At 41.2% G+C, this 23955-nt stretch overlaps 2 protein-coding genes across 3 annotated transcripts in view; one reads left to right on the top strand and one right to left on the bottom strand.

Moving 5' to 3' along the window:
- Positions 1-17: 17 nt before the first annotated feature.
- On the bottom strand, positions 18-19212 carry ints6 (integrator complex subunit 6). 2 transcript variants are annotated; one of them, XM_020623980.1, is made up of 18 exons: positions 18788-19212; positions 18572-18649; positions 17840-17989; positions 13338-13427; positions 12966-13149; positions 9644-9769; positions 9141-9292; positions 7995-8147; positions 7143-7275; positions 6708-6802; positions 6484-6594; positions 5973-6188; positions 4854-4980; positions 4531-4673; positions 4211-4397; positions 3408-3767; positions 2362-2455; positions 18-1665 (listed from the first exon to the last, which is right to left on the bottom strand). In XM_020623980.1, the coding sequence occupies exons 1-18, from the start codon at positions 18896-18898 to the stop codon at positions 1572-1574; spliced, it is 2604 nt and encodes an 867-aa protein (XP_020479636.1). In that variant the 5' UTR covers positions 18899-19212; the 3' UTR covers positions 18-1571. The 2 variants fall into 2 exon arrangements, with proteins under 2 accessions (XP_020479636.1, XP_020479637.1); XM_020623981.1 differs by lacking the exons at positions 18-1665; positions 2362-2455; positions 3408-3767; ... (8 more) ...; positions 9141-9292; positions 9644-9769 and adding an exon at positions 11585-11852.
- A 2583-nt stretch (positions 19213-21795) lies between these two features.
- Positions 21796-23955, top strand: part of wdfy2 (WD repeat and FYVE domain containing 2) — a gene marked incomplete at its 5' end in the record, with an annotated part of 14192 nt that continues 12032 nt past the window's right edge. Inside the window, 2 exons of the mRNA XM_020623995.1 lie at positions 21796-21914; positions 23203-23280. Of these exons, the coding sequence (XP_020479651.1) occupies positions 21796-21914; positions 23203-23280 (197 nt within the window). The remainder of the gene's footprint in view (positions 21915-23202; positions 23281-23955) is intronic.

Below are 23955 nucleotides of genomic sequence, written 5' to 3'. Positions count from 1 at the left end.
ACCAGACAAAAACCGAATCACATCTTTACAGACCACTTTATTTACACGGTGCTTCACAGTGTAAAATAGAAACTTTATTCATGGAAATACAAAAAAGGCAATTTTTCACTGAACATTCTCTTTAAATAGTGCTCTAGGATTATTTACATCTCTACAGTGTATTCAAAATACTCTTTTGGTAGCAGCCTCTTCACAAACCAAGACAAGTATGGCAGATTTTGGTCCCGGTCCAAGGAAGGAGGGAACGGAAAAGGGCTGCCCTCTGAATCAGAAATCAACTCTTGAACTCCAGATCGTGATTCAGATTATTTGTGTATATTTGAGAGAAACTGAACCGCCCTAGCCACCTAGTTAGTTTTTTTAAATTACATTAAATAAACATTCTCAAATTTACACAAGTGCATTCACGGTTAAGTGACAAGAAGTTGGTTTGAGATTCATGCCCAGGGGGAGGGAGGGAGGGAGGGGATGGGGGTGGTTTTTAGGGGCAGGGTTGAGTCATTTGGCAGCAGACAGCCTGTTGGGACAAGCTGGCTTCTGAAACCTCAGTTCATCAACGCTGAAGGGGACAACAGTTTGTGTTGCATATCAGCTGTTTCAGGCTAAATAAAGATTAAAATGAGCAGTGGGTAAACGTAGCTTCAACGTTATTGCTGATTATGATGCATTAGTATCAGTTCCTGAGCTTGTTTGTCCCTGTATTTCAGCATTTGTAACCAATGATGCTGCACCGTTCAAAAGGACTTTACTTTGTGTTGCTCTCTCTGAGAACCTGCAGACGTTAATTCTAAAGTTACTCCTCAGTCATATTAATTGTTGTTCTGGTAGGTAAACCAGAAGCTAAGAAAATCAAGGCTTGATTTGAAGCACAAGTTGACAAATTCATATTCACACCCATTTGAGAGCACAGCCCCGGAGCACAGCTCTGGAGCGCTTCAGTGAGTGGAGTGTAAAAACGACAGGTACTCATCCTCCCACAAAAGCCAAAATCATATACAAGACCTAAAATGAAAACAGAGGTTAATGACTGAAAAGGCATGAGGAGAGAAAAGTGTTTCGTGAGTGTCTCCACCGGATCCTGTTTGACCCTGAGTTGGCCGAACATGCGCACACAACCTGAACCTTTCACACATTGTCAGGCTGTTGCATTATCACACATCCGTGACTGAATGTTACACTGAAATGTCCTGCCCTCCCTCGTTCGTCCTACCTCCCATTTGAGAGATTGTTCGCTCATTTGTCACTTAAAAGAAGAAAATCTTGATCCGAGGAGGAGAATAACTGAAGGGATAGTTCCACAGACTGGAAAGCAGCAGCACACAGGCCCAAAATCTCACTGCATAGGCAAACACCTCACCTGCAGCGATAAAACACCTCCTCACTCCCCATGCTGGATATCACATCATCCAGAGTCAACACTGCCATTAGTTTATACTGAGTGTAAACCAACGCGACCAACACTAAAAGTGGTGGTCTGAGAGCTGGATGCTGCCTTCGTCTCTGTGGGGTGCCGGTACAAGAAGGGGTTTTTGTCTGGGTCATTATCAGTAAGTTCAGTTTGGGAATGAGCTTCAGAGCGTGTCTACATGGTTCATGTTATTGGATCTGCTGTGGATCTCTTCCAGGAGGTTTTCCAGCTGCTCAATGAGAACGCGCTTCTTGAACCTTTGCCAAGAGCAAATGACAACAAAGTTACTATAATAAACAATCTGCTTCAACTATAATACACACATCATTGTGTTGCTCTTATCCAAAGTGAATACGTCAGTGAAACTTTCACAGGTTACGCTGTAGACAGTGTGTGAACCTCTAGATTCATGACATCAACAAACACTAAGTGGAGTTTGCAAACCTGGAGTCAAGTCAATGAAACAAGATTACAGGTATGACTTAGAGCAACTTATAAAAATACAAGAAGACTCTGCTGATGTGAAACAAACCTCAGAAGGTCTCAGGAGACTTCTAATCAAAAATCATTGATGTGCACGAAGGTGGGATGGATGACAGAGTTTAGGCAGTCATCAGTCCACAGTGCCAGTGGAGACTATTTAGTGCTGTGGTTTCATAGATAAGACAACTTTCCCAGCTACACTGTGAATATTTAACGGGTGGTGTGTTCAATAAGGACACACTTGTTTCTGTGTTTTTATCTTATGTGCATTGTGTTTGTCTGTACTTGTGACTAAGATTATGATCACATCACATTTACTGACCATTAAAACAGGTTTAATTTCAGTGTTTGCACAGGTTTTCTTGCCACTTTAACTCTTCACATGGAGAAAGTTGAGAAGGGAGGACCAAGTGAGACAGAAGGGTAATGACAGTGCTGTGGTGATGTGAGAGGAGAGTTGAACTGCATACCTGGCCGCCTCTTTAATGATGTTTTGGAGGAAGATGAGCCGAGTGTCCAGTGTGCCCTGGATATCCTTCAGGAGGAGGAAGATCTTCTCATAGTCTGAAACAGGATAAGCAAGTGATTGTGGATTAATGAGTTTCTTATCGCGGTGCTTCGTGGACAGGTGAAGCCCTTAATCCAGTTCTCTACCAACAGAAGAATGCCAATGACCAATAACATACAGTAACACAGTTCCTTCTCATAAAAAGTGTGATTATCAAGGTGATTTGTTTTAGATCTCCGACTAATGACAGCTTTGATCTCGAGTATTTGTTTCACTGACTGATGTAAAAAGTAGTGACATCCCCTAACTACTTGTTTTGTCTGATTAAGAGGCCCAAACCCAGAGATATTTAAGATATTAAAATGACATAAAACAGGGAAATATGACAAATCCTCACATTTAAGAGGATGTTTTAAATTTGGGCTTAATACATTGGTAAACAATTTAATTACTTTATTATTATCAATTGAGTTGGTTGACTGAAGCCTAGCTGATGGTAGTTTATCACAAACATAATGGCACTGGTGAAGGTACTGACCAATAACTAACAACAAACTGCAACACAAAAATACCAAAGGTTTGTTAAGACATAATATGGAAACAGTGACTTCATTACATTGTTTTTCCCACCAGAAAACATCAAGACATTTAACTAACTGTAAAATGTCACTACAGATTTCGGTCAACTCTTATTTGATCAAATGTTCTGATTACTTCCTTACTTAAAGGATGTTTATATTTTGTCATTTTTCACATTTGTGTTACTATTTCAAGCAGGGACTTGTGCATCTACTGTACACTAATTAATCCATAACTTCCTTTGCCATACACTGAAAACATAAAGGGTTTTAAAAGATGCACCAAATTAAATCCACAGCGATCACTTTCATACTGATACCAAATCCAGGGACCATAGTGCCTGTAGCATCAAAGAATATCTACCACCTTCCAGCCCCACATGTCAGCTGTTCCTTTTATTTTGCCTTGCACTGTGATTATTCTACATACGTCTGCCAGGTTTTCTGATCTCCTTGGTGATGAGCACCCTCAGTTCATTGTTGACCTTCATCGTCTCATTGTGAATGTGCTTCTTCAGAGCTGCAGGTGTCAGGTAGCGAGGCGGCTGGTTGTCCACCAGCACCATCTCCACTCCGCCGTCGCTTCCCAGCAACAGCTCACCCTCCCGGGGCCGCCTGTTCTCCTCCTCGTCCCTGTGCCGGAAGTCCTGGGGATCAGAGGCTGCATGGTTCTCCTGGTGGTCGTCGGGCCCCGAGGGATGATCTGCCTCCGAGTCTGAGTCGTAGTGGTTCTGATTCAGGTGGTTGATGATCAAGTCTGGATCAGGTGCGCCGTTGTTCATGCCCATGTCTGTAGGGGAAGAAAAACACATCAGCAGTTGTTTATTTTGTTATTTGTCACGTGACACGCTGATGACAGATGCTCGTCAGTCTTCATGAAGGAGTTCATACCCTGCCAATCTGTATGAGCTCCCAGAACATCGAACACCAGTGATACTGATTTTTAAACAGCTTCCATTAAAGGGAAATGCCACCAATTTTACACATCAAGATGCGTTTTCTTGTCATGGGGAGAGGTACTCAGCCTACTTAGTCTGTGGAAACAGCTGCATGTCTTTGTGGATCTGGAGATGATGGTGCACTGCAGTATGTTCCACAACTAAAACCTATGGAAGGAGCCTAACGAACTAGTTTTAACTGAAGTCACCAAAAGTTTGAACCGACCAATAATTAGAACTAAGAAGTGAATAATGTTTGAAATAGTCCTGTATGCATCATGCACATCAGTCCAACCTGTAGGTCGAGGGCTGGCAGGGGGCGTTACTGGAGGGGTGTAGGCCCTGCCCATGCGGAGTAGAGGTGACATGCAGCGGCGTCTCTTGGGACCTCCACCCTGCATGTTGTTGTTGTTGTCTCCTGGTCGCTTGCCTTTGTTCTGAGGACCAGTCACAAACTCATCGGCCTCATCGATCATCATTCCCTGAGAGAAGGATGAGAAAGTTAAAGCACAAAGGCCAATTTAGCCTATGTGTTTCTCACCCAGTAATTTTCATTGGTCTGTTACTCAGGAGAGAGGATCTGGGTTAGCGTTGATATAAGCCAGTGAGAGCTACCTTCTTGTCCAGTTTGAAGGGGTTGCCGAATGTGTGCAGACGTTTTGGCTGCTCGGGGTCCACATCTCGAAGAGGCTGAGGGGCAGCTTTGAGGAAATCCTGGTAGTTGCCCATCTGGGCAACTGGAACACTGTGGAGCTGGTCTGGACATGGGACATGGACATTCACCAACATGAAGGGAGAAATCTACAGTTTTTGAAGAACAATTCTCACCAGACAAAACACTTGAGTCAGGGGTTAAAGTTCACACCTGACATCATTTCTGGGTGCCGCTGCAGATGTAACAGAGCACGCTTATGAACAAAACCAGCACAGTGACTTACCTGAGTCCTGCCCTCTGAGATTACAGACAGTGGTGTTGAGCAGGTTCCTCCTCATTCGAGTGAGCTGGTCCAGCAAGTGGCTGCGAGGGATGTCGTAGGGATTCCTAAAGCTCTGAGGTTTCAGGCCCTGATGGAGACAGCGGAGACTGTCAAATCAAATCAAATCTATTCAAATTTTATTTGTATAGCGCCAAATCACAACAAAAGTCATCTCAGGACACTTTACAAACTAAGGTCTAGACCTTACTGTTATCAATATTATTACATAGGGAAAACCCAACAAATCCCCCTTGAGCAAGCACTTGGCGACAGTGGGGAGGAAAAACTCCCGTTAACGGAAGAAACCTCCGACAGACCCCGGCTCTTGGTGGGCGGCCTTCTGCCTCGACCGGTTGGGGTGAGTGGATAGAGGAGAGACAAAAGAAGAAAAGCAACAAGACACAACAATCAAACACTGATCAGGTCGATGTGGCCGGTGACTGCTCGTCAGAGACATAGAGCTCCAGGGCCAGGGCAACCTGCAGAAAGGTACAGGGAGAGAGAGAGGACACACTACGGGAGAGAGAGAGCAGGAGGGGAGGGGAAAGAAACTCAGAGCATCATGGGGCCCCCCAGCAGCCTAGGCCTATAGCAGCATAACTAAGGGAAGGCTCAGGGTCACCTGATCCAGCCCTTAACTATAAGCTTTATCAAAAAGGAACGTCTTAAGTCTAATCTTAAAGGTAGAGGGTGTCTGTAAACTGTAAAGAAAGGAATGGGGAACTGGGGCCTCCCTTCCAGTCAGGAAGGTTGGTCGTTTTCTGGTGAAATACTGTCACACTTTGGCTAGAACAGAGTGGAAATAAAATATGAGAGAGTCAACCATTTTTCAAATACCACAACCAATCACCCAAACTACATAAAACATCTGAATAAAGCCCTGAGGAGCAAGCCAGGGCAGGCAGTGGGTAACAGTGAGACATGAACAGGGAACTACTCATGCTGAATATCAAAATGACAGTAAATGCAGCCCAGTGGACATCAGTAAAAGGCAATCCTGAAGTGTATAATCATGACTGAATAGCTCTTGCTTATTAAAGCTATGTATTCCCATAAACATTCCCAATAATCTATCCTTACCTTGTTGAGCAGTGCCAGATGAAAGCCTTGAAACTCTTTGGGGTTGAGCTCCATGGGCAGAGCCGGGGCATCTCCTGTGAGACTCTGCAGCTGCTGGATGAAGTCCCTGCGCTGGGCCAGAGATATACCTCCACCCCTCCACCGCACCTGGATTCCGGTCTCTGATGGTGGCTTCTTACCAACTGAGGCAATCAAGCGGTCGTACTCAATTTTTGACTGGAAATGCAACAGTAAAGTAAAAATAGATTTTTTCAGTGATCAAAATTTAAAAAAATGCCAATGCTTTAGTGTTTGATTTTGTTTTAAAGTCTCAGAAATAATAAATAAAGACCTTGATGAAAGAAATCAACAAATATATAATCACAGAATAAATAAAGACTAAGAATCTGCTGGTACAGATTAACACTGTACAGACATGATTTGGTGTGTATTTCTTTTACACATAAACCCAGAACAGATTTTCTGCTATGTGTGCCCGAACATGAAAAGACACCAGAGCTCAACAACAAACCTGTTGACTGAGCTTCTTCAGGTAGGAGACCACGCTGTAGCTCAGGCCGTACTCCATGTTCTCGGCCAGCAGGTTCGGCGCTCCCATGATTCTCAGAGCTTTCCTCAACGACTGTGAAAAGACAGCAACAGTAAGACCAGTGCAGCATCATTTATGGTTTTTTAGTGCATCAATCAAAAGAAACAAAACATAATGAGCTAAAGAATGATACCAAGTCCACTGACCCCGATATAATATGGAGGCATGGTCTTCAGGTAGTTCTCAAAAGACTGCCGCCATTTGAGAGTTGGCTTGAACTTGTGCACTTTAATCAAGTCGTCTACAATAAAGCAAGAAAAAAAAAAATCAATCAAAAACAGGTATTGACTTTCATTCTGCACAGCGTATGTTAAAAAAACAGATATACCAAAGCCTTCTGTGATATAATTTACACAAGAGAGTAATTTCACATTTTTAAGAGATTAATTCTATTTTCTGACTTAACTGGTAATAATTCTGATATTATAACAGTGCATATTTAGCTACAGGTGCTGAGGAATGTGGAGAAAATGAATGACAAACAGCATTAACATGACAGAACACATTAGTACAGGTGTCACATAAAGTGACAGTATAAATGAGAGATAATCCCAAATGTGGTATGGATCCACAAGTCTTACCCAGAAGTGGCAGAATCACAGGGTAGTTGTAGGGCATCACAAACAGGTTGACACAGTTCAGCGCTGTGCTGGCCTTTAAGTAGCCAAACGGTTGGCCCAGGTCACTGTACTTGGCACTGTTACACACAAACACCTAAAAGACAGAGAGGAAAATGAATGAATGTCTGGTGATGATAGCAAACAAAAACATGTTGCATGAAGTTATGGATAAAAATATGAATTTACATGCATCAAAGTCATTAGTGAGTAACTGATACACCTTGTGTATATACACTATGTGTATCATGTATTACAAAACCCTTAAAAAGCAAAGCTGCACTTCAAAAGGTTCCCTCCGTCATTTTTAAACTAATGCCTTCACCTCTAACCTCTGTCAGACAATCAACCTGGCTGATCATGATACCTAATGATTTTAACTAGTGTTCAGTCAAGCTCAGCTTTGAGCCAAACATTTACATTAGCATGTTGTTGTGCTAATGTTATCATACCTTGAGTTAGCATGTTATCACACACTTTACAAAAGTAATGATATTAATATAATAATAACACATTCTAGCACACCACATTAGCTTAAACATACGATATGTGACATTTAACATGTCAACATGTTTGGAGTCAGAAATCACTTTCTCATTCACTCATTTATTATTGCCCACATTACAGACACTCAGTCACTTTCTCTAATAATTCAACCAAATATGGTGGAATATCACAATAAGCATGCAGCTATGTGACAAAATTAAATTATCAAACCACCAAAAGTAAAAGAACTATGGATTTCAGCTTTAATGTAGAAGTCCTTTGTCATCAAATGTTGTTTTACAGTACACTGTGTTTGTGATGGCACCGTACCTGCCAGCAGATGTGCGGGGACTTCCTTTCCAAAATGTACTGCGTGAGTGGCGAAGGCTCCAGCTCATACTTGTCAAAGGGCACTTTGTCTATCACCATGGGCTCAGCGTCCAGACAGGAGAAACGTATGTGGGGGTGGGCTGAGCGGGGGGGCTGGTACATGAAGTTACAGTACATGTTAAAACACAGTAATGGCAACACTCATTCACTGTCAAGTTTTGTTTAACTTTAGGATGATTCTGCTGTTTTTATTTATTTATGTATTCCAAGCATATAATAAAACAGATAAGGGAAAAGAAATCATGATCAATATATACCTCAAAACAACCAGAGAAACCCCCCCCCCCATTCCCGCGGCCCTGAATCACTGCTTTCCTTCTAACCAGAAATCACAATTACACAATTAATAACCAAATTATATACAATAAATTATTCATATCCCACCCAAAAACATACCAATAATATCATGATAACATCATTACACTTCCTGTGTCCAATACCTAGCTATGCAGACCTTTTTATATTTATTCTTAAATTGTTTTACACTTATACATTTTTTTAAATCATCACCTAATCTATTCCATAATTTTACCCCACACACAGATATACAAAAACTTTTCCTAGTTGTACGTATAACCTGAGTTTTTAAATTTAAGTGGCCCCTCAATCCATAACCACCCTCTCGATCAGCAAACAAACCCCGAATACCACTTGGCACCAAATTATATCTAACTTTATACATAAATACAGCAGATTTATATTCTACTAAATCAAAAAATTTTCAAAAACCTGATAGTGCAAAGGATGAATTCGTATGATCCCTATAACCAAGTCCATAAACAATTCTAATGGCCCGTTTTTGCAATATAAATAATGGCCATAATGCACTTTTATATGTATTTCCCCAACACTCAACACAATAGTCCAAATACGGTACAAACAAGGAACAGTAAAGAATATGGAGTGACTTCCAATCCACGATATTTTTAACTCTAGCCAATATAGATATACTTTTAGCCATATACTTTTAGGATGATTCTGCTGTTGCTCTAGCTTATGAGAGAAAGTGACAGCTAATACAAATGTACAAAAAAATACAAGTCTTCTACTGTGATTTAGTTTTATTGATTACTCCAAGTTTCTTACCAATGTAGGGGAGTTCTGGTCCGGCCAGAAGGCCTCAGGAATAGGCCAGTGTCCAATGGGGACACCGGTTTTAGGATTGGGTCGGACATAGATCAGCTTGTGGCAGCAATGCCAAGGCTGTGGACCAGACTTCACTACCTCAGCTGGAGCATCTGTCCACATGCATACAGAGGAGGATTATTTTACTGGTAAGACAACCAAGAGCAGCTCACACAAGAAAGTGTTTGTGAGATACAGAATGATAAAAATGGTTTTGTTAAACTGTAACAGTGCCAAGGCAGTTAAAATACAAGGTATGGGGTTTAAACAGTGACATCCACCAGCTGTTTATCATCAACAGAAAAGAAAAGCTTGCAGAGGGGAATTAAAGGCAGTGAGTACGAGAGCAAACAGCTCCTCTATTAATCAAACTGATGCAATGCAGCCCATGTCAACAAGGTCTTCTTTTCCCAGAAATAAAGTCAGGAATAAACTTCATTGAAACAAACAGAGGCGTCTCTTACCCTCTAGGGGAGGCGGGTCAGGCCCCGTCTTCTCAAAGTTTATCACCACTCCACTCTGAATCTTCTGCACCAGAGACTCAAGACACTGGTTCAACATACGCTGTGAGAACACACTGTAGGAACGTCCTGCAACAAGCACACACATGTATACGAGTATATACCCAGAAAACATCTGGGGCTGGACCTTTAGACAGTCAAATTTGGATTAAGTATCCACTTGTTGATCTATAGTGGTTTAATTTTCTACAGTTTTGAAGCTGCGTTTGTTTATATTTTTGGCCACATGGGGGCAGCAGGATCACGCTGAAAACATCTTACACATTTTCACTTTACTTTTAATATTCTTGTCCTTGATTTCTTGATCTCTTGAATACTAGATTTTGTCTTCTATACTGTATGTGTGGTGTTTGCTCTTATGGTGTTTTGTTGCTGCTGGGACACAGGAATTTCCCCATTGTGGGATCAATAAAGTCCTACCTACCTACCTACCTGCCTATGCTGCTGCTAACATGCTAGGAAACACCTGCTTATTTACACATCTAGACTTTGTGAAATATTATCATTCAACTGGAGATGTGTATTTGAGACCATTTGATGATAATTAATCCAGCATTCCCTCTTTTTAACCTCAAGATATTGAGAAAAATACCCAACTTTTAAGCTGCTACATATTCCACTGTCTGCTGTTTGGCGCTGGGAGGGTTGTGTAGAGTGAGTTCATTAAAACTTGTTTGCTAAACAGCTGCCTGCTGCTGGAACAGGGTTAAGATTCAATCAAACCGTTAATAAAGCATAAAAAGAAAGTAATGACCTAAAAGAGGCTCAAAGGCTCCAGGGAGCTGAGGTGAACTAGAGCGATTCTTTGTGGGTCTGTCACATTGAACGGCCACTTTCACATTGCATGCCGTCAGTAATTACACACTGTTCTATCCATAGTTAACAGAGCCAGTACCGAGAAAGCAAAAAGGTACAAATAACTTTACATTTACAAACAAAAACTCACCTTTAGCCACACGGATTATACATTAGCATTGCATCTCTGCCTTTTTTAAATTATTGTACAGTTTAAATTATGTCAGCTTAGCTTAGTTAAATGTTATATGTAGACTGTAGTTACTTGTCAAAACAGTGAAGTGAGAGGTGCACAATGGGTAAAATGTCTGCATTGTCGAAATGAAGTTATTACAACAGACACAAAAGGTTATTTTTGCAAAAAGGTCACATACATAACTAGTTTCTTGCAGAATCAAAAGCAAAAAAAAAATTAAGTTTCAAGGAGAAGCATCAAGCATTTCTGAGAAGCTCTTTGACATTTCTTTTGGTATTTATCCAAATTTCAGTAGAATCAAATCAAATTAATTAGATTTGGACTAGATGCCAATTTCCAGCTCTACTTGTTTAGCTATATAACTACTTGTTTTACACAAGTCTAACAAATCCAGATGTTTCACTAGAACCACTGCAATTTCACTTAAAGCCAGATGAAAAATAGTGCGAGCTGACAGAAGTCAAACCACAGCACAGTCCTGACAGAAAACACCTGATACTATTTACATGTGGATGCTCGTAGTTTCAGTTAAGACACTGCAGTGTCTGATTATACGGTGCAAATTCAAGTGCTCTCTACTTGACATTGTGCTCATCCTTAATGGGTTGTACCTGTTCAAAATACATGCAAAAAAGTATATTTGCATAAAATGAAGCTCTAAAGCGCTGAATTTGCTTTAGTTTATTCAGTCGGGGCAGTAAACGCCAGAAAAAGCACAGGCCGGGAATCAGACACACCATCTTACAAAGCTACAACTGATTAGTTCTTTATTTCACTTTCTAGCCATTTACTGCCTCCAACATCACCTCCAGTGACCTTGTTATGCATCCATTCACTCACTCATTTCAAAAGGCAGTGGCTTTGTCTTTTATCAGCAGAAATGGACAGGCAGCATTTACTGTAGACTGTCAGTGACAATGGAGCTGCATCATGTTCTGCATTCAGCACCACTGACTGCTACAGAGCTTTGGTGTGCTTTGTCCTTTGTGTGTGTGAATCTTAACCTGCCATAAGCATCATTCTGGTTTGTTCCTCCTGCCAGCTGTTTCCACAACCAGGCAGCACAAGGACTGGAGACATTCAAGAGGGACAGATAAAAGTATACTTCTGTAAGTGATGTTCTTTAAAACTCGCAGGCAGGCAGCCAGGGTTCGTCTTGTTCTACAGGCGAGTGGGATTACAAATCGAAATCACCAGCCTGAAAGTATTAAGATGAGTGTATGAGTGGGACAAAGATAGTTTCAACCCTGGGCCAGGTGTGAAGATCTAGGCTTTCTAGATTGTGCACTCCTCCACAACTGAGCTGCTCAGCAGTTAAAACATGGCGCCGTGTTTGTACTGGGTTGTTCGGGTTCCACTGACAATAACACAAGAAGCTCTAACTTTAGAGCAAGATGGTGCTGAGCCAGGATATAGACTGGCCCTTGCTGAAGTGAAAAACATCTGCCAAGACATCTTTGTATTGACAGAGATGATTCATCGACTGTGCTCGCATTCAACAAACAGCTATTTCGATCTGCCATTATGAAGACTTTGAGCTTGTCCCAGCATGTTCCACAAGGTTCTGCTGCAGAAATTAGGCCTGTGTAACTCCCAAGAGGAATAGGTCTTTGATGTTTTTCCAAAATAAGAGTTTAATGCCTTCTGTTTAGAAAGACATACAGCAAACTTTAATCATTTATAAATGCTGCCGACACAAAGACCTCTAAATAAAATTAAGTAAAATGAGTTGGTTTTCTTAGCATTTTAGATTGTTTGTAATATTTGAAAGTGTAGGGGCTACAGGCTGAATCTGGGTTATAGGGGCATGTTTCTATTTATCATACAGAAACAAAATACAAGCAAAGAAAAGACACAAATGAAGGAAATGCAGTTGCAATTAAGGGAACTGAGACATACCCAAAGTGTGCTCAGGGTATTTCCATAATGGTGTCACTGTATTTAAATTCTAGTGATTTTCTACTGCTTCTCTGTAAAGTCTGAAGATTTATAAGAGACAGACTAAAGGAAGCATGATCAAAATAGAAGCAGCAGAGGCTGAGATATCCTGACTATAGTCCCTGCTGTGAGCGAAGCACCAAACTGGCTCGTACAATTCCAAGAAAAAAAAACAACTGCTCAAATGAATCTTTCATTAAAGGGGAACCCCACCAATTTTACAGTGTTAACAGATGCTGAGAACTACTTCTACATATGTGACGTGCTCCTTTAAACAATGCACTCTACAAGACATTTTACATTAACCAAACAGCAGCCTGTTATCAGCCCACCTACCTCCAGTGACCTCACACATGGGAGTGATGGGAGAATCGTCAGGCGGGACCCCTCCAAGGGGTTCAGGCTCCACCGAAGCGCTGCCAGGGATCCGCAACACCAGAGCAAATAGGCGCTGGTCCCAGCGGAAGGGCTCCTTGGTCAGCTCGCTACCAGGCAGTGGGGTGGTCAGAGGCAGCTGGAGCTGGACAATGGAGGAGGAGACAGAGAAGCAGACGTGACAACAATGTGTGTAGGTTCGACAACGTTATGATGGGCCAGAAGTTTGGACACACTTTCCCATTCAATGCAGAAATGTTAAAATATTGTAATGCAACCAAGCAGAAAGCGCTACTGATTGGCTGGGGCCCCTCTGTGGAGATGTTGGCTGACCTCGTCTTGGACTCCACCACTGCTGGTCAACTTGTTGCCGTCGGTGATGGCGATTATGATGGCTGGTTCCAGGAAAAAGGGATTCCTTCCCTGCAGAGAGATAAAAAAAAAAAAGATATATATGCAGTTAATTTAAAAACTAAAGAATAAGAGCAGACAAAAGCAGCGTGTCAACCTAAAAAAAATTTAGTGTGCTTATAAAAGCCAGGAGCAAAATTCATATTGGAATTTAGCACTTTTATATTTATGGCACTTAAATGTCTGAGGAATAAATGAACACATTTAACTTACTGTTAGGTAGATAAAAAAGAAGTAATCTGGAGTGTGTATCTGGATTGTCCACTCCACAGGGGCAGACTACATAACCCCAGGATTTAACTCAAACTTTATTTGTGCTAGACCCCACAATATTTCATGACATCAGCACTCCACACTGATCAAATAAAACTGGAGCAGCACTGCATTCATCACTATGCATCAGTCCTGTGGGATCTCACAGTTGCCATATTTTAACTTAAATTAAATGCAAAACCTCAACGCAGTGGGACCAGTCCTGTTAGCAAACAGTCAGCATGCTAGACCTCCCTACAGCATCATGCAGGCTTCATAAAGGCCACCCTGTTCTGGAGCAATTATTAATGGAAGTGGACCCATTTGGACTTTACCTGTAGGCTTTGGTTTCTGCTGAATGATGGATCTGTCCAGTTACAGCCCAAAGTAAATAGAGCAGGATACTAACCAAGATCCACTGTACTGCAGGTATCCATGACAACCTGCCCAAAATCCCCTTATATGAGGTACTTTCTCAGCATTCTAATGAGAAAGGGATGAGGCTAACATGAGGCTAGTTTTTACTGATGCTGTACAATTAGGTGATGTTTATAAGAGAGCTAAAAAAAAAATACAGCTACTGAATTTAGAGAGACATCATTTGTCTATATTGATGATATAGCCAGCTCTGCCACCACAGTCTTGTCCATTAGAGATCAGCCTTACCATATGTAGAGCTGAAACTAGAAGCCCAATTAGACGGTCAACAGAAAAATATCGATTTATCATTTAAGACACATTTAAAACAAACATGTACATCTATCTATGCAGTCAGCTACGGTCAAATCCATCTGAAGCAGCAGGAACTGCCAACAGTGTCAGGCTGACAAAATCCATGATAGCCTTGTTTATCACCCCCACTGACATGTTGACTTACAACCAAACACCAGCCATATCACTGCCTCATTCTCATCCTTTCCTGTCCTCTTATTCTCCTGCTCTTTCACTGCTCTCTTAATGAAACTGATGAGTGTCAAGATCATCTGCTGAGTGGCTGCCTCTCTACCTCCACCCCTCTTCATCTCCCGGGGAAGTGTCATCACAGATCCCTGGCAACCTGGAGGGCTCTTTGTTACTGTAAAAAGAAGCACTACAAGGCAATATTAACTCCCCCACAGGCGTATTCCCTTTTGTCTTCTCTCTGTCTAGCTCTCTACCCCAGTGAACATCTTATACCTTGAGCACTTAGGAACATCAGGGTGGAAAAATCAAAGCCGACTTTTCTTTATAAGTTAAACCGAACAGAGAAGTGGCTGATACAGAGTTATTACACAGGGCACATCAAGTATAAAGCCAGTAAAACACAAGCTACTGCATTACTTAGGTTTGGCTTTGATTTACAGCTGCTGAAGCAAGCTAAGATTGAAAACCACACAAGAGAAAGGGTGTACAGTCATCAGAGAGCTGGTGAAGTGAAGCCTCTGTCAGGTTTGACTGACCAAAGAAAAGAGCTCCACATCAGAAGGTTCTGTCTGTTAACTTGAACTGACAGAGATTCAGATAATTCTGTCCATTGCCTGCTTTTATCATATTATTATGGGCACTGATATCAGTGTTAGTGTGGCTCTCACGTTCAGTTAACCACTTGGTCTGCTCATAAACAAATTAACACACATGTCCTATTTCTCTTTAAGCTTCACATACAGGAAGAAAAGCAACAAAAATCGTTTCAAAACAGATGTGATGCACTAGTGTAAGCATCATCAAAAATAGATAAATGTTAAGTTAAAAAGCCAAATATGTTTCCAGTCATCAAATATGACAATCTGGGGCTTCTATTTTAAGCTTTCCCTTGTAAAATATAGTCATTTCCAATAAATGCAATATTGGTTATGAGGTCAAAGTCAAACTGGGGATGAAGGGAGTGTGCCCTCTATTCTGAACCCGATCTACTAGTCGTGAAACCGAACAAGCAGAGAGAACTGGTCATTAAATTATAGTTATTGCCAAATAACCCTGTCATTACAGGTCACCAGTGACCAGCACAGGGCACAGTAACCTTGCCCTTTGCATGTGCTGTTTGTGTTCACGTGCTTGTGTCCATGATGTATCTGCCAGCAGGGCTGGTACTTGACATTCACACTGCGAGTGTCAGAGTGTCAGACATGCATTATGTATGCTGTGTGCAGCATTACGCTGAATGGAAGGAATCTTCCATTTGCTACCAAGGAAATGCTAGTTAAACATTAATTTGCTCCTATTGTACCGACTTACCTCCATTATCTCCATACTGGAAAACAGACATCCAGATCCTATAATCAACCATAAGCATGCGGTTCACATAGCAGTCAAAGTGAGTATGGACGAGACATTTGAACTGTTCTGTTCTCCTGGCAGAAAACTGCACCTCACTTTAAAACACTGGAAAGAAGACAAGAGAACCTTACAGGGTGATGTGTACATCTCCTGCAAGCTAAATCAAGCCGCTCTGGTCGTTTTGTGTTGCATGCTGAGGTATGTAGCAGGATGAAGCAAGACTTTTTAATGTGTTGCAGAGAAGTTGTTAGGCTGACATGAGAGACATCAGTTCATCCAGCCAACCATTACCTATACCCCTTAACCCGAAGAGGGTCACGGAGAGCTGAAGCCTATCACAGCTGACACTGGGTGAGAGGCAGGGCACACCCTGGACAGGTCGCCAGTCTATCACAGACAATTAGAGACAGACAAACAACCACACTCACTCCTACGGGGGATTTAGTTTCACCAGTCAACCTAAGCTGCATGTCTTTGGACTGTGGGAGGAAGCTGGAATACCCGGAGAGAACCACACAGACTCCACACAGAAATCCACCAGGTCAGCTGGGGCTCAAACCCAGAACCTTCTTGTTGTGAGGTGACAGCACTAACCACTGCACCACCATGCCACCCAAGAGACATCAATTTTACTTTCAATTTCACTAAACTAGAAATTTGACTACAGACACAAAACTGGTGATGTCATTAAGGACTGGACTAGTAACAATGAACTGGTTACAGACTTTGTGGACTGAATTCAGTCCCAGTGAGTTTTACGTTGTTGTGGGCTTTAAGCTGTGAATCAAACCTCCTCTGCTGTTCATCTGGAGGGCAAGTTGCACAATAAAATTTATGTAAATTCCACTTTAAAGTGACTTTCTTCTTCGACTTGCTTTACTGGTCTCACATTGTAAAGCTTTCCCCTGAATATCTTAGCATTCAAAATTTTGTTATCAACTCAACTCAACTTTATCAAAATATTTAACTTGTCAGAAAAATCTGTTTGCTGGTAACTTAGGGAAAAAATAGTCCCAGTTACAAGACCATACTGTACACCGTTTATATCTCAGTACAAATAAACCAGAAAGCTTGAGGCACAGAACGCCAGGTATTTTTAAATCTAAATTGTAATAAAAAGATTTTAAATGTCCTCTATGAAGCTAGAGACTATACTAAGTAACAACTTATTAGACGCTTCTAATTTAAACTAATCGTATAACTCAGCAGTCCTGAAATAAATTCTGCTTTTATGAAGGTTACAATGCTGTTTTTGTTTTGACTATTGTGGAGAAGCTTTGAAAGCTGTTCTGATGACAGCAGTTGTTCTGAATATTTTGTCCACTACCTTTATGTTAATGAGGCTAGACTAAATATCAGAGACACGTAATGTGTAATACAATACAAACTGACCATTAAGTTAAACACCTCTTCAAAACTCTTAACATTATAACCCTTATAAAGGTCAGATTAAATGCACATGGTCAGATTTAGAGTGCAATTGTTTTAGCTATGTCTACTTCATAAAATATTAACTTCACTACGTGTCTGTGCAGAGTTTAAGGATGTAAGAGGCCCTCACATTTTAAATACATCACGTATTTCTGGGCCCCTAACATTTCCAAGCTAATAACCAACTTTAATCTCTATATGGCTAAAAATATTAGCAAAAAGTAATCAATATTTTCAAAGCACAAACAAAAATCAATAAGTTACTGAAGATAAGTTGGTCCTGTTTTTTAGGCATGTTGCTGTTGTTATGTTTGATGACTGAAAGTGTGTTGGGTCACACAGTATGCAGGTGGTTGATGCTTGTAAGACTGGGGCTAGGGGAGTTTGGAGTGGGTGAAGGGGGTGGAGGGGGGGGCATACAGCACCTCATCATACCAAGTTTTTAAATGACCTGACTTTCTCTCTGCCTCTTCAGTATGACATACCTGTCCATAGTTGTCTATTCCAGTCACTAATCTATTGAGATTGAGTAAATCAAAAGCGGTCCTCAAGGACTGGCCAATAGTTGTAAGTCCAGTTGCTTGAAGGTTCCTTAACTCTGTCATGAATGTGGCATGGCTCTCTTTCCATCCGGCCTTAAAAGACAAAAACAAAACATTAGGTCAATAACATACATAAAGCTGGACAACTACCCCACTGTTGTGAACACCAGAAAACAACTGCAGAAGTAGTAGTAACTTGTGTTTTTATTACTATTCATTAAATTAAATTAAATTAATAATCATCTATATAGGTCGCCTCCTATTTCCCCAAACCAAAGCTTTGACAGCACCGCAGCTAAGACCTTGATCCGTAGTGCGACCAGCCTGGGACCATTAACTACAACGTGGCAAAGTCGCCGTGTGTGCCGTGAATAAAGTGGCAATTTGGTCTAAACAAGTAAAGTAGGCTAGTCTGTCACCCCCTCCCACCCCCTGCTCCCCCTCCTCCCCCTCTCCGACTCCCCCCATATATCACATCGCTGTATAAATAACACCCAGAGTTCCTTGCTGCTCACACTGAAACAAAATGTCGGCCATGTTTTAAAAGGGGTATGAAAGCTCCTCCTGAAGATTTTCTCTGCACAATTGATGTAGTGATCACAACGTGTAGGAGCGATGGAAGGACAATCATTCTGCCTAATGTAAAGCTGGACATGACCCGAAAATAAACTCTACCTTTATCCCGAACGGAACGTCTTCAAAATTTACCAACATATACCGGTCCCCTCGGCTTGCAGGATCTCTCCCTCTGAGCTGTGGAAATAGTAGAGAATTATTTACGGTTATTGAGAGATCAGTTTTGACAGGCGAGACTGCAACAGTACAGTGATGATCTGAACCGCAATCCCGCTCGGGATCTCCCAAAATTAATGTGTCCCGTGGTTACAGTACCTTCATAAAAGTCTCAACAGCGCCTTTTGCTATGTCCAGATAGGTAGTGCCCAGATGGGTGCGCTGGTTCATTGAAGCGGACGTGTCTATCAGAAAAAGTAAAACGGGCATTGTGATGGTAATGACACGTTCTGCATGGACTTGGTGTCAGTACAACCGGTCAAAACGCAAAAAAATCTTTTGTTCTCCTGCCGCCTGTATCACCTCCCAGCTAACTAGCTAGCTGGCTAACTGTCTGTCTCACACATTCTTTCAAAAAAGTGTAAGAATAGTGAGTATAGAAGCCCTTTCCGGGCAAACTAAACTAAAAACCTCAATCCCTAGGGGCAGGTTATTGATTCACGAGGGATTTTGATAATTTTTACAATATTTTGCAACTATTCCTAAGTTTCATAGTAAGAAAGTTCCCCCTCACATCAAGTCCCTGCTTCTCCCTACACTGAATGCGCTTTGGCTTGTCCACTGGTTTTAACCTAAGCTCCACGCCTGACCCCGCCTACCAAGCGGTCTTTTACCGTCACGTGCACCAAAAACTCGCTCGCGATTGGCTATCTGAAGCCACTCATTACCATATCCAAATAAGGCTAAAGTTGAGTGTCTTCTGCGCATGCTTGTTTGTCTGAAAGGCGGGAATGCGAGAAAAATATTCTGTACATGCTGTTATATATATGAAAATACATCACATTTGGAGAGACATTCTTTTCCGGACCATTACGGTAGTTGTTTGAGCAGATATTATGTAGAAATGGGCCTGTGTCTGTCCTGAAGGCTGATTACATAATCAACATTTACTTCATCCTAAACACGGGCGTGGGCTACTGTCAAAGACAATCGTTGAAGATATAGAGAGAAAACAGAAGGCAAAGATAGTCATTGTCCAATAAAAAGCAGTGAAACATGTACCAAGCTATACACAAACAATTAGCTGGAAGAGTGGCACTTGTTTTTCATGTGCTGACCAAATAAAGACAGCCCTTTCTGCGAAAGGATCTAAAGGAAAACAGGTTTAGCTGAATACTCGCTGCAAGGGAGTAGCTCACACACACTACATCTCTAAGGTCGCTTTACTTTTGTCTTTCTTTTTTACGTGTTCAATAATATTAATCCTTAGGAAGAAATTAAGAAATCAAAACTTTTCTTTTGAAAAGAATTTTAATAAGTGAAGTAGTAGGTATAGTCTACTTCTATAGCCTACGATGAATTTTGGCTTTGCACAAACATGATTTATAGTTATGTGTATGCCTTAAGTAATTTACTATACACATATATTTCTTTTTGTTTCCAACAGGCTTCATATCCTTCTGACTGATTGGGTCCACTCCGGCTACTGCCATATGACACTCAGCCAAACGTGCACGATTGTGCAATACAATTTGCATACTGTAGCCCCGTGGAAGATATCATCACTTCCGCAGAAATGAGAGCAAACCATCCAGTAGCTGGTTATAGATAAGAGGAGGAAGGCCTTTGCCGCTTGTTTGACAGAGCTCTCTGGAGCAAGATAAACACAACAGTTCAGTTTCCGGCGTGTCACTAACAGCTATTTCAGAATAAAATTGTTCATGTGAATGGTGTAATAGAGTTAAGTGGCAAAATTGTGCATCCATTGTATTGACCTTATTGCCAGTGTGCCAGTTGATTATATAATATGTTCTGACAGTTGGTAGTGGAAAGTAATAACAGAAAACAATTTGCCTACATTTTAGAGCTGTAACTACAGATTAGCTTCATCACTAATTAATCTACCAGTTATTGTCAACGAGTCCTTGTTTTGTCCGCAAACAGTGAAATATGCCTGTTATAATTTTCAACACTTCCGTTTAACACCTTCAAATGTTCAAACAAATTTGCAGTTATTTCATAGGCTATGTTTCCAAATTTGTGTTACAAATGTAACAATTTTAAAATAATGTCCTTATTTCTACATTTTGCTGTTGTTGCTTAAAAAATGTGGACCTTAAAAATCCCCAAAGAACACATTCACTCACTACTTTTTGACCTTTGTTCTGAAGTCCAGTCAAAATGTGACCGGAAATAATTGTTCTCTACTTGTTGCCATATAACGTGTTACGTTGTTGTGTTTGCTGATGGTATCTAAACACTTAATCACCTCAATAGGTAACATCCATGAACTTTTTTAACGATAATAGGCCTACTTTGGATAAAATAAAATTGACCAAAACACAACCTAGTCCTTTCCAGGGTGTTCCCCGCTTCTCGCCCAATGTTTGGTTGGGCTGCGTCGTTTTGCCAGAGCCCCCTGCAGTACTGGTGCCGGCTGCTGTGAACACAATCCCGCATAGACATGAATGGGGAGAGCTGCATTTCTTCACACCTTTGAAACAGTCTGAACGTAGGCTTGCTTTCATGTCTACATTAGAAGGTTTTGGCTGTGATTTATGGTTTTATCTCAAATTTAGATTCCTTATTTATTTATTGCTCTTAAGACATAATTAGATGTCCCACTGTCATCATAAATTAACTCCAAATATGTGCTGGTAACATCAGTTGATCCTAATGCTAATACTTTTGTGCTTTTACTGAAGTAACATTTTAAATGCAAGATTTCTACTTGTAGGCTAGCAGAGTGTTTATTTTTTCATTGTACTATTGAAACGTTTAATTTAGCAAAGGATCTGAGTGCTTCTTTCACTACTGTTATCTGTTAGTAATGCCTTCTTTTGAGACTCTATTTGAACCATTAATTATGAAAATTATGAAACTTTGTTGAACTTCAGGGAGCTTTTATTTTGAAAATATAGCAACAAAACTCGGTTAGTCTTATTTTGTTAGGAGGAAGTGCTCTACGTGTGGCTGTAGGCGGGAGTTTGTTGTCAGCTGACTGTCAACACCTCTGGCTTGCCGTCACAACACTGTGTACTACGTGCCTCACGTAGCTGGTAGCTCCTAGCCGAGGCTCCGCTACCCGACCTGGGTAGGTTATGTTTCCCGGCACCAGAATTGAAGACGGAGGTTTGCGTACCCCGACTCTATGGCGACCGAATCGCCCCCGCCCGCAGGCTCGAAAGCCATGTCTTCTGAGCAAACTCGAGGCTTTCCAAGAGATTGTGAGCACCGCGGTCATCATCCCCAAAGAAGACGGCGTTATCACCGTGTCGGAGGACAGGTAATGTGTGTGCTTCACGGTGGCTAGAGCCTACGTCGGTTAACCTTCTGCCTCGTTTAGCCTCTAATCATATATTTCATGTTAGTGTTTAATTGAGCTCATGTCACCGTCTGGGTTAACTGGTCATCCCAAAGCCGTTTGTGTGTCGAAACAGTCCAGTCGTTTATAACATTTCTATAAAAGTGTCAGCTGACAAGTCAGTGGGTTTAACAGGGTCAGGTTTATGATCAGTTTACTAGAGCGAGTTTTTCCACTTTGTCCTGTGGTTTCTATTCTCACTCTCCCAGTTTTTTCACCTGCATGTGTGTGTCTTTGTGTTTACTTGCCAAAACTGTGTACTATCTGCAAGTGCAGTGAGGGTGGGTGGGAGCCTCAGTATGTGTAAAGGTTATTTATGTCTAACCTCAGTTAATGCACCCGTTATATCTACATTTTCCTTTATGGCTTTCTTTTTAATGTTGTGTAACAAAGCTGTGTGATTCATAGCCCTGACCCTGGACTGTCTCCTGGAATATCCTGGGATCCTCATAAAATGTTGAAAATATGAACTAACCATCTCTTTAGTGACCTACAAACTGGGAAAACAGAGGCTACATTATTATTTTAAAACCATTTGTGCTGTAGTAAGATGATTTCATCAACTAAATTTCACTCACAAGCCAATATCTCTCCTACTGGTGTAAGCCTTGTAATGGAGATTGCAAAGGGGACCGTCAGTTATACTGGACCTCGTTCTGCTCCTTTATAGCGTCATTAGAGGAAATATTTGCTCACATGCACATGTAGAACCAAATAAAATGAGGATCCTGCTGGAGTGGTGCTTATTCTTGGGAACGTGTAGACAGTGAGAGGTGTGACATTACATTTCAGTGTGCATGAAACTGTAATTCCTCCACATCAACAGAGAAACTTGTTTGAAAACAGGTTAATTTCCTTCTCCAAATCAGTGACATTTAAACAAAAGCTAGCATTAATACTGGTGTAATTATCATTAAATTACAACTTATAGAGCTATAAGACCTATTTTGGTGACAGTTCATTTTAGTTCCTGCTGTTGTTGTGTGGGGGACAGTGTTGAATGTCACAATTAGGAGTCTGGGGTGAGCCCAGAGAAAGTGACACTGGGTGTGTTTTGCCTTGTTGATATTAATTAAAGCATTTCAAAGTAAAACTAGCCCACTTTTTAAACCAGAGTGACTGGAAAAAGCTACACATTAAGAATTTAGCATTGCACATCAGATACCATGAGTGCTCTCGGTCAAGCAAATGTCATGGTTTAACTCCACAGGATGATTCGGGTATGGCTGAAGAGAGACAGCGGACAGTACTGGCCCAGCGTCTGCCACACAATGTCTTGTAAGTGTTCTTACTCACCTTTTGTGTTTGAGTCATTGGCATTGTTCCCAGAGCAGACATACATGTATGAGTGTGTAACTTTAGGCACCAAAGTTGTCAGATAACATATAGTACTTCTTGGAATAGGCCTGTTGTTCTTCACCTTTCCTCTGTTTTGCTTTCATTCCATACAAATTCCACATCCGAGTCATGTAAAGGCACAGAGTTTATATACTCATGAAATTACTGTCTGAGCTCATGTGGGCATGTTCCCTCTGCTCCTTCAGTACTGCAGCGCTGCATGTCTTTGACACAGTTTGTCTTCGTTTCCCACCAGTTGTGCAACTGAAGGAAATCCTATGCTGCCATCAGCAAGATCTGTAGCTCACAATAACGGCAGCAGAGGATGCATATGTTAAATATTGTAGTTCGCTGATAGAGAAAGTGGAATGAGTGTGCAAAAGATAAATCTTTAGGCAGTCAACTAAAATTAATTTTTGGCTTTTATGAGTCAAAATCTTGACTGACTAATTTAAAATTTGATAAGATATAGGTAGAATGATCGTGATCACGTTCTTCACTAAGTATGGGTTTGTCTTACATAAAGGTATCTGTGCTTCTTTGAGTTGCCTCAGTGGAGGATTTTCATGGTTTTGTGCTTTCTGGAAACTTTTAGACAGTCAAATTGTAGGGACTTTGGGGCTGC

Source organism: Monopterus albus, unplaced genomic scaffold (genome assembly GCF_001952655.1).
Source record: "Monopterus albus unplaced genomic scaffold, M_albus_1.0 scaffold318.1, whole genome shotgun sequence".
In the NCBI taxonomy this organism is placed as follows: Eukaryota; Metazoa; Chordata; class Actinopteri; order Synbranchiformes; family Synbranchidae; genus Monopterus; species Monopterus albus.
Note: the sequence above shows the minus strand (reverse complement) of the source record. Positions and strands in the feature narration are given on the sequence as shown.

Coding starts and splice junctions, on each gene's coding strand:
- ints6 (XM_020623980.1), bottom strand. CDS start 18,898: ATGCCCGTTTTACTTTTTCTGATAGACACGTCCGCTTCAATGAACCAG. Junction 4,674..4,853: donor TCTCAGAGGGCAGGACTCAG/GTAAGTCACTGT, acceptor TCCCATGTCCAG/ACCAGCTCCACAGTGTTCCA. Junction 1,666..2,361: donor ATCATTAAAGAGGCGGCCAG/GTATGCAGTTCA, acceptor CTCTTGGCAAAG/GTTCAAGAAGCGCGTTCTCA.